This window comes from Silene latifolia, chromosome 9 (assembly GCF_048544455.1).
Source record: "Silene latifolia isolate original U9 population chromosome 9, ASM4854445v1, whole genome shotgun sequence".
In the NCBI taxonomy this organism is placed as follows: Eukaryota; Viridiplantae; Streptophyta; class Magnoliopsida; order Caryophyllales; family Caryophyllaceae; genus Silene; species Silene latifolia.
In genome coordinates, this window is record NC_133534.1 from 130,068,225 (window position 1) to 130,080,117 (window position 11,893).

The following is an 11,893-nucleotide window of genomic DNA, read 5'->3' on the forward strand; positions in this document are numbered from 1 at the left end:
TCTGTGCTTCAAGAAGCTTTAGATTGTGCCTTTGTTGGTCCATGGCACTCTCAAATCTCATCCAAAATTCTACGAGAGTCCCATATTTATTTTCAAATCTCTTGAAGAAGCTATTCGAACTCTCTGATCTTTGTGTGGTTTTTAAAATGTTGCCCATCAGCACATTCCTGAAATAAGCGGGTATCCACTGATCTCGTTCCGCAAACTTGTCAGTCAACCATTTATTTTCTTATAACGAAAACTCGCTAATGACCTTAGCCCAATTTTCTTCAAATTCCTCAGGCTCCAAGTCCTCGCTCCAGACAACATTGTTCAAAAGACTTACGAAATCAGTCTCTTTGCAAATTGTGCTCCCAACCTTGTCTGTTACTTTCTTCATAATGTGCCACATGCAAAAGCGATGTCTTGCTTTTTTGAACAGGGCTGCAAGTCACAAAATCCACATTATCTATTGTCAGAGATCTTTGGTCACAAATAAAGCTCTAAGATTCACTAAATAAGGTCTCAGATTCACAAGATAAGAGAAATAACAAAATAGGCAATTTCAACAACTTATGACCAAGTTTAAGAATATTAGCTTTGTGTTTCACATAACTAGCCCAAAGATTCACTGAACAAGGTCTGAGATGCACAAGATAAGGTCTGAGATTCACAAGATAACGTCTGAGATTCACAAAATTAAGAGCGAAATAGATGATTTTAAACCACGACCAAGTTTCACATAACAAGCCCTAAGATTCACTTAACAAGGTCTGACATTCACAAGATAAGGTCTGACATTCACAAAATTAAGAGCAAAATAGATGATTTTAAACCACGACCAAGTTTCACATAACAAGCCCAAAGATTCACTGAACAAGGTATGAGATTCACAAGATAAGGTCTGAGATTTACAAGATAAGGTCTGAGATTCACAAAACAAGGTCTCAGATTCACAAGATAAGAGAAATAACAAAATAGGCAATTTCAACAACTTATGACCAAGTTTAAGAATATTAGCTTTGTGTTTCATAAATCAGGATCTAACTTTCACAAAACACGCTCTATGATTCACAAAATATACTTCAAGATTCACGAATAATGTTCCTAGATTCACCAAATAAATAACCAGTTTCACAAAAGTAAGATATTTCAAACACACCTGGAACTGCATTTATTATTCCGGCATCTTGGTCACTGATGATGTAATTGGGTTCTTTGCCACCCATTGCTTTCAGGAACTGCTGAAATGCCCAAATAAATGAGTCATCGTTTTCATGATCTAAAAGCACGCATCCAAATTTTTGACTTTTGGTGATTGTCAATGCCAATGAAAGGTGCAAATTTCATGTTATATTTGTTCGTTCCATAGGTTGGATCGAATGAAATAGCATCACCAAACAATGCGTAACATCTGATGGAATCCGCATTTGTCCAAAAAATTCTTGTCAAAGCACTGTCAGCATCTGTTTCATATGAAAATACCAACCCTTTTGTTTCTCGGAGGGTTTCTAAACGAGAGATGAACATATGTCCATCCTTGCCATTTAGTAGACACTTTACATTCCTTTGGAAATTCTTGAACTGCGTAAGGGTAGCTCCAACATTTTCGAAACCCTCTGCTTGTTCCTTGCATAACTTGTATGTTAAACTAGCCCCGACATTCAATCTGGAATTTTGGGAAATCAATTGCTTATGATATTCGTTCAGTTGATTTATATTAACAACAAGTTTCTCAAATTCCTTATTTTTGACAGGCGTCACTGGGTGATTGTGACCCTCATGGAATTGTTCAATCTTGTACATATTTTCATGGGACATGAATTTTATCATTGCTTCACAACCCCACCTTTTAATTTTAGTTATTCTTGTACCACTTTGCTTATTGGAATTCTCAGCTTCACCTGCACCTGTACCTTCACCCTTTTTCGTACTGGTTTTAGCAGTTTTTGTTTTTCTATTTGCACTTATTGCACCGGCTTTTGTTTTGTCACCAGTTTTAACGGTTGTTGTTTTTGCATCAGCTTTGGGAGGACGATTTTTCCTGTTATTAAAACCTTGACGATGACAAACCATGCATTTTGTTCGAATAACACCATCTTTAAACCTCTTAGTTGAAGACTTCCTTGCTTCAAACCCACAAGCAATAGCGTAAATTTTATAGAACAACATTGCTGACTCTAAGTCCACAAATGTTTTGCCAACCACGGGTGTAAACTTCTCTTCAATCCTACTTATCCATTGCTCAGTGCCACCCGGTGTGTATTACCAAAGTAGTAGGTGTGAAAATAGTTGGCATTATAGGGGTTGTTAAGACAGAAGTAGAACCCTCACCATCCTGACCAGAACCAACATTAGAGCAAGGAACCTCACCACAACCGACACGAGGCGTCACACTACACTGTGAGTTGTTGTTGACATTGGAATCAATACCTAAGAAGATAAAAGGTTCACAAAGTCACATCTCACATTCACAAAACAAGGCTTAAGATTCACTAAATAAGGTCTGTGATTCACAAATAAAGTTTGAGGATATTATCTGAGCAAGGAAGAGAGCAGAATAGGTCATTCCTAAAGGGTTCACAAAAAGAGCTCTAGGATTCACAAACACAAGGACTGAGATTCACAAGTTCACTTTTTGGTTGATTATTAGTTGGTTTTTAATCTTACCCAGGTTGTATATATTAGTTATTAAGTTTCACAAAATAACCTTCTAGTTTCACAAACTACGGTCTCTGCTTCACACAAAAAGAAATAAATAAATTGCATCAGTAACGTTGATTCACAAAATAAGGCCCAAGATTCACTAAATAAAGGCTGAGATTCACCAAATAAAGTCCGAGATTCACTAAATAAAGTATCAGATTATTAGTTATAATAATTTTAAAAAAATTTGGTGAAGATTTTTAAGTTTTATTTAATTATCACACTATCATCATTTGCTAAGATTCACTGAGTAAGGTCTGAGATTCACAAAATAAGGTCTAAGATTCACAAAATAAGTAAAAGAGCAGCAAAGGTGATTCTAACCACTTATGATGACCAAGTTTCACAAAACAAGCTCTAAGATTCACTAAACTAGGTCTGAGATTCACAAAATAAGGTCTGAGATTCACCAAACAGCAAAATCCACTCAATTCATAAACTCTTACAGTAACAATTCAACCAACTCTCACAGTCACACAATTAGGTCCTAAGATTCACAAATTCAACTCAATTCATAAACTAAACCTTGCAAAAAAAAAAACTGAAATACAATATCGATCCATATATTCCATAATAATCGAGCAGAAATTTTGACAAATGCAAATTGAATCAGAAAACATGAGATTTTACAAAAATTACATAAAAAACGATATACCTGATTCAATAACACTATTATCATCAGTCATTGTGATATCTACAATCTCCATAGCAATTAGAGCTGCAAAATCATCAAAAAAAATTTAGTAAGTAGTACGAAATCGCGAGAAAAAGGAAATCGCTCAAAATATTGGTCAAATTCGAACGTTATATTTACAAAATCGTTCAATTTGATCAAATTCGAACTTGATATCATGAATTTATGAGTGAATTGACAGAATTGTATGAATATACTCAATTTTGATCAAAATTATGAAATTACCTGAAAATTAATCGATTTTTCTTCTGAAATTACTTGAATCAACGTTGTTGAATGTTGTTTTGATGAAATCCACGAACAATCTATGAACAAATTGATGAGGTTTGCTGAAGAATTTCCGTTGAACGAACGAGAGCTTGCTTGTTGAAGAATTTTCAGGAAAACAATTTTGTTTGTATATTTTAGAGAGATAGTGTGTAATTGGGCTATTGTATGATTTAATATTTTAGTGAGAGAAAGTATTTTGGGCTAAATGAAAATATTTGGAATGACCCCTCAATTTTCAGCCCAATGAATAATAGGAAGTTAGTCCATAAATGAAGGATTAATGAAGGAATTTGGTGAGACCGGCCGCCTCGCCATAATTAACGGCCTCACCGGATTCGGACTATATATATATATATATATATATATATATATATATATATATATATATATATATATATATATATATATATATATATATATATATATATATATAGGGTGTTCGGACTTATGAATTGGTTTTGAGCATTTGCATATTTGATTGTCTTATTATTGTGTTATTCTTGTTGTTTAGATATTTCTACTCAACCTTTGGGTTGACCATGTATTCGTTAAACACCTGTGATGAACCAATTATTGGGGAGCAGATCAATTTCAGGTAATACAGCTGGCTTAAAAGGGAGCTGAAGGGCGTGAGGCATTGGCATTTACTTAGCAGTCTAGATCACCTAGAATGGACAAACATTATTTATTATTCGTTTTATTTAATTTCCGCTGCAGTTGTATTTTAATTAATTACACTTATTTCTTTTGGAACAATGTAATAAAGCCATTTAACGTTATATTTATTTAAAGTACCGTGGTTTCTTTTACCTTTGTAATCACTACCTCAGGCAACTGAGATGGTAACACTTTCATTTATCTAGGAATGCCTAGTAAAGGCTCTTAAATAAATAGGGGTGTTAAAGATGCCATGGTGAATACCACTTTGAATGAGGATATGAACGGGAGGGTGATATGTATTTATTTGGTCGTAATTCTTTCTTCCTTTCTATGCATTTTGGTCAATTTTAAGGCGGTTTTTGTGCTTATTACTTGCATTTTGTTTCCCTATTTCTCGTTCTGTGATTTTGTGTCTCATGTTGTAGGATTTGAGACGGAAGGGAAGAAATGGGAGCAAGCTAGGTAGTTTTGAATATTGCATAGAAAAGAAGAGGAGAAGAAGCTGAGAAGAGCCTCCCAGCCGGCCGGCCGGCAGCCGGTTTACCGGCTGGCACTACGCCAAATATGGCAATCAATAAGGAGCGTATCACAACGGTTTAATGCATTTAATAACGACACTTAGATTACCGTTTTCTAAATATTGGCGGAAACCTAGACCGCGCTAATAGGAATAAGGGTTTCCCTCGAAAATCGTTGTTATTATAATTTGACAACGGCTGCTTAACAAACCGTTGTAAAAAACATTTAACGGTTTCCAAAAACTCGTTATAAAATCACTCTTATCAACGGTTGTTAGAAAACCGTTACTAGTTTAAGAATTCGGCATTTCAAAAACCGTTACTAAATTAACACCAGCAACGGTTTTTGGTACCCGTTGTTATGTTATAGCTACGGAGTTTTTTGTAACCGTTATTATTTTCTATTATGAAATAACGGTTTTTCAATTCAACCGTTGTCAGTATTTGATTAGATTTTTCAGCTTGACTACTTCATTCAAAACTTTATCAGAACTTTAATAAATATTCAATTTGACCAATAATATTCAATTTGACCAAAATAATTCTATAAATATGTTTTTATAATGTTTTAGGTCAAATTCTAAATTATCAAATATTTACTCTTTAATTTCTTTCTAAATTTCTCTATTGTGGTTGACGCAAATGCTTCATGACTCCGGTTTCACCGTGGTTAAAAAAGTGTACCCTGTGTCTACAAGTAAGCAAGGTTTTGTAGGCTTTGCTTTTATCGTGTTTGACGAAGACAACTGCCATGATAGTTTTCGTCAGGCAAGAAAATTAGGGGCAAGATTTGCGGGGGAAGATGCGAGGAAAGAGGACTTCGATTCGGATGATAAACAACAAGGCCCTTATCTATGGGTTGCGACCCATCTTGATCATCATCTGCTGAAACATTGCAGGAAGCATCACATTCTTGGCACAATGCCTATGTCATGGGAGAAAAAGGCCATTCCACCCGCGCTTCCCGGTGATAATGAAGGGCCGATCTACGACTTGCTCTATACCGAAACTCATGATGAGTATCCTAATACTTCATCATATTCTAATAATTAAGTCTTTAATTATTATTTGGCCTTGTAAGTTGTATTTGGAATATGGTGGTGGTTTGAATTAAAGTTTAATTATTTATGTTTTTTGTTACGTTTTTTGTTACCCCATCCTCTGGAATTCAGAGACAATATCACCAGAAAAATATCTAACTTTTATTATAATGACTTAGGTTTTTAGGAGTACATTAAAATATCAAGCTAAAGATATTTATCGCGTAAAACAAGCGTTGACAAACGTGAAAAAGCAAATGTGTAGTGTGGAGTTGAATGGAGGGAGTATGTTTTTTTCACCTTCAACCCAATCCACAGAGTCGTTTTCCCATTGCAACGACACTGTCCTCTGCTCGGCAATGCGACCTTGGCGGTGCAGAATCGGAAGTAGTAGGAGACGGTCAGATTCATTCGCAACCCATAAATATGGGCCTACCCGCTGATCATCGTGATCAAACCAGAGTCTCGAAGAGTCATTGTTTTAGAATGCCCGCTCAAGTTTGCGAGCCTGACGAAAGAATTCCCGCTCCTCACCCCCGCCAAACTCGATGAGGACGCACCGCCCGAAACCATCACGCGCATCATTGTCCGGGTAGATAGTTTAAACCAAATTCAATCCGGCTAACCGAATCAAACCTATTAACCAGTCAAGGCTATCCGAGAGTATAGCTTTTCCATGCCCGTCCTCTGTATACGGGAGATTGTGAATGATGCACGTAAAGGGTTTAGTGTACATAAATCTACTTGTGGGTCCTGGAAGAGGTTCGTATGATGCTTCATCATCATCAGCAGCAGCGGATGAATAATATGAACCACTATAAGTTGATGAACTTGACGATATAATCGATGTGGAAAATTAATGGAGGACTTAACAAGTTAAGAATTGGAAAGTGCAAACGGTACAAGTTAAGATTGTGAACATTATAATTCTACTTATATTGAGTTTGGGTTGTATTGGACACGGTATAATAAGATAGTAAGAATTGGAACCGGTATAATAATAAGATAAGAATTGGAAACTTAACAAGTTAAGAATTGGAAAGGGGAAACGGTACATGGTAAATAAGAATCGGTCAACTCTACCGTGTTAAACATATAAGATTACAACGACTATCCAAAAAACCGTTGTCCAATGAGTAAGAACACAACGGTTATCAAAAATCCGTTGTCCAATTAGTAAAAACAAAACGGTTATCAAAAAACCGTTGTCCAATGACTAAAAACACAACGGTTGCATGCCCTGTAATTTTTGTGATTTGACTAATGCGTGCCTTGTAATTTTTACTTTTCTGATTCAAATTTACGGTATTGATTGTTTGACCATATGTATAACAGAAAATGATAATGGTTCTTTCTTATGCCGTTATCATATTACATATACCAACAACGGTTGGACAGAACCCGTTTTTAAAAAAAATTGTTTAATTATTTGTGATTTTCTAGTGTTTGTGATTTGACTAATGCATGCTCTGTAATTTTTACTTTTTCTGATTCAAAGTTACAGTATTGATTTTTTAACCGTATGTATAACACAAAATGATAACGGTTCTTTGTTAAGCCGTTATCATATTTCATATATTAACAACGGTTATTGTAAATCCGTTGTATTATTACACCAATAAACAAAGGTTTTTCTTATAACCGTTGTAAATACGAATCCACTGTAAAAACTGAAAAGTTTGTGATTTTACCAATGCATGCCCTATTATTATTGGTTGTTTGACCATTATTCACCTCATGCATGCATGCACAATTAATAGAAGTTTGAATGTAACGTATGGATGAAATTAATCTAATTAATTATAGCTTTATTATACTATAAATAGCATCACATTTGCAGTAACGATAAGAATCACTTTATTATTACTAACCTTTTTACTTCATTTTTTAAATAATATACATATACATACATATCATAATTAAAATGTCGTTGTCTTCATCATCCGCAGTCGCACCTCCTCAGCAATCGATAACTCGCTATATCAACCCGATTACGTGCATAATTCACAATCTCCCAGTCATACGCGATGCTGCTGGGAAGCCAGCTTCTAAGTCTCTTAATCCATTGAGGGACATCCTCATTGAGAATGGGATTTAAAATGTTAGGGCAATCCACCCGGCTTAGATTTATGATCGTGGGTTTCTTGGATATGCTCTGATCGAGTTTCAAGGGGATGGTCTTGACCATTTTCGCCAAGCAAAACAACTCGCTGCAAGGTATGCATCACATGACCATCAAAGGGGCAAAAGTGAATTTTATGCCGACAACCCTAAGGATCGTTATGTATACGCTGGGCTTTACTTATGGGTTGCAACCGCTGAGGATGCTCATCTGATGAGAAGGTTAATTTCATACAGGTTTATTAATATACCGAAATCATGGGAAGACGAAGAAGTGCCTCATTTTGATCACTGTCTTGATGCCGATGTAGTAAGCTTGATATATAATCAAGTTTATCCTCAGTACCCACCTCCTAGTCAAACTCCAGTTAGGATGTTTAATTAATTTACTTAGTTAGCTGTTTGTTTTTGTGGTTTTTTATTTTTTATTGTGTTTCCTTTTTTTTCCCTTGTTGTACTATTATTTTATTTATTTTGTTTTTTTTGCCATTGTATGATATGCTCATTTTAATATATAGTTCTACTCTTTATTACATACAAATGCTTATTAACATAGATTTTAAATAACTTACGAACAGACAAATGAATGAAACAATAACATATAATATAATGACAACGGTAGTGCATAAGAACCGTGTTAGAATATAAACACCTCTAAAAATAAATGGAAATTAGAAGATATTAATATGATAATTACAACGGTTCTTATAAGAACCGTGTTAGATTATGCAATTGCTGAATAACATATTGTAATACCCCAAGAGTATGAGAGGAAAGTTGTCCCACATCGGGAAAATATGCAGCTTGTGATATGTTTATAAGAGATTCCACCCACCACTTAGTAACAAGACCTTTGTGCTTTTGGGCTTAAGTGAGGACAAATAATGGGCCCAAAGGTACACATCTCATCTTATTGTGATTGTGTTACGATGGTGGCGGATCGGTTTGTTATAAATGGTATCAGAGCAACCCTGCGACCGTGTGGTGAGCTTGTGGTCAGGAGTATCCGAGTCACCCACCTAGAGGGGGAGGATTCTGGGCTTGGCTACGGTCAACCTCCGGGCATAACGGGGACGAGGATTCTGGGCTTGGCTCCAGTCAGCCTCCGGGCACAACGGAGACGTTGTGTTATTTAAGTGGGGGAGTTTATAACACCCCAAGATTATGAGAGGAAAGTTGTCCCACATCGGGAAAATAAGGAGCTTGTGATATGTTTATTTATAAGGGATTCCACCCACCACTTAGTAACAAGGTCTTTGTGCTTTTGGGCTTAAGTGAGGACAAATAATGGGCCCAAAGGTACACAACTACACATCCCATCTTATTGTGGTTGTGTTACGATGGTGGAGGATCGGGTTGTTATACATATATTTTAAATAACCTTCTTTCTTTCTTTCTCTCTCTCTCTCAAATTATGTCAAGTGGTAGCTCTTCTTGTTCCTCTATTTCAACAGGGACATGTAATTGCTCAGTTCCGGCAGCATTGCGGACTTCTTGGAGTTTGCAAATCCGGGAAGAAAGTTTCTTACTTGCAAATTCTATAATCCCAAGACTAAAATGCGTGGATGCAATTACTTCAAGTGGGTTGATGAACAATTGACTGAGTGGCAGGGGAAAGTTATAAACAGGTATGTGAATGAGAAAAAGAGCATGGATATCGAGATTACTCAAGTGAGAAGTATACTACCTCAACTTGAATAATCGAAACAGGGAAATGACAGTGAAATATTGAAGGCAAAAGAAGAATGCAAGAAATTAACCATGGATATCGTAGAACTCAAAAATAATGAGGCATGGCTTAAGTTAATTGTCAAATTTCTTCTTTTAATTGTTATTTACCAAGTTTATTATTTATGGTGGTAGTTTGTACTCTGTATGTGTAAACTTGTAATCCTTTAAATTAATGGAAATAAGGAAGATTTTCTGAAAAACATATTGTAATTAGCTGGCATATACCAAATGATGCTTCATTTCTTGGCGGTAAAATCAAACAAAATGAAATATAAAATAAAACGGTTATACCTACACCATTGTTCAGGACCTATACAGTTATAACGGTTCAGGCCGTTGTTATGTATAGAAAAATGATGCTTTATTTCTTGGCGGGAAAATGAAACAAAATGAAAATATATAAGAAAACGGTTATTTCTAATCCATTGTAGATAATACTAATCAATTACGGTTTCTAACAAAACCGTTGTCGGTTTGGAAACAAAATATAACGGTTTTACTTATACCTTGTTTATTACTTTCCAATAAACAAGGTCTTGTAAGTGTTGTATTATTCACACATATATACTCTGAGCTTCCCCTCCCCCACATAATATCCTCAAACACTGAGCTTCCCCTCAACCAGCAGCCTACCCCATCGCCGTTGCAGTCATCGTCATCATCGCCATTGCTGCCGCCAGATCAATCCGGATTCTCCTCTTTAAAGAAGTAATAAACCCTCCTCTCTAAAGATTTGATTGTTATTATAAGTATGCATTGTTATTATTTGTTTATTAATTTTTGCTTTAGATATGGTCGAAAAGCGGAAAAGAAATGATGGAAATGCGTCAGGCGATGACTCAGGTGATGAGAATAATTTGCAACACACTGCGGGTAGAATGCGCCACATGGTTTCCCTAGAAGCAATAAATTCAAAGATACCTAATCCTTTACAATGGGATAAAGATACGGGGCTGCCATATGGTGAGAATGCCGGGCATTTTGCGAGTTGGATTGGTTATTATGTAAGACAGTATATGCCTCTCGGTACGCCGCGTATCAGTGAATTGAGTAAAATATGGAACACCATGCTAATAAACAGAATAAAGGTATGTATATACAATAATAAATGCTTTAGCTGAAATTAAGTTACTACTTGATATGTATATTAGCCGAAACACTTGTACCAACTATGGTCATCATATATGCAGTTAGCTTACGTTGTCCCCAAAAAGTATGATAAGTACCTAAAAAAAAGACAGGGGAAGCCCTCAGTTATTGGAAGTTAAAGATTGTTGAGAACCACTTGTTCAACAAGGAAACCAGGGAGATGAATAAGAAAGCACCAACAAAGAAGTATTCGTATGTCAGTCAAGACCAACCATTGGGATACCTATATCGCTTATAGGAAGTCTGACAAGTTTAAGGTAACTTAATAATAATAATAAGTAAAGAAGTATACTTAGTTTAGTGTTTGGTCATGCTTACGTTTCTTGATACAATTTATTTGATGAAGGCTATGAGTGAAAGGAACAAGGCAAACAATTCAAAGAAAAAGACCATCTTTTACGGCTCCCGAGGTGTTATAGATTGATTAAGACGAAACTTGTAAGTACATATGTAACAACCAGGATTATAAAACAAAGGAAAACACACTATAAAGTAAATATCAGAGTATAATAGTGATAAAAGGGTCAAGGTGGCGGAAACACCTGACCAATCCGGTTCGCTACTAAAACAAAACAAAACTAATACATTATTTAAAGGTCCTCAAAATATAAAATCAAACTCCTAATTTATTATTAAGCTTGCTTCGCACATTTCCCAAGCAAGCATCAACCGGTCAGCAACATCTGAACAACCTGAGAATGGGGTTCGAAAATCAGTCGAGAGTAACTAGATGCTCTCCCAGTCATGTTTACAACAATTGAATATAATCAACAATCATTAACAAATGAAATGTAAACCAGTAAACATGTGAGATCATCTATACTCATGAAAACCCAATACAGCTTACCATGACTTATCGATCTTAGTCTGAATCATACAAAGCTAAACCATATGCAAAAATTAAACCATGCACACTTACGACCACTGTAGCACACGACACATAACGACTCAAGGCACAATGCTAGCATCAAAGCATAGCGAATACGGTAGCACACAATCCACAGCAACAGAAGGCACAAAGCTAG

The 11,893-nt window shown here is 35.8% G+C and overlaps 1 protein-coding gene across 1 annotated transcript; it reads right to left on the reverse strand.

The window, feature by feature from the left end:
* Positions 1 to 1,254: 1,254 nt before the first annotated feature.
* On the reverse strand, positions 1,255 to 2,151 carry LOC141601590 (protein FAR1-RELATED SEQUENCE 5-like). The gene has a single exon (XM_074421884.1). It carries the CDS (start codon positions 2,149 to 2,151, stop codon positions 1,255 to 1,257), a length of 897 nt encoding a protein of 298 aa, XP_074277985.1.
* Positions 2,152 to 11,893: the final 9,742 nt, after the last annotated feature.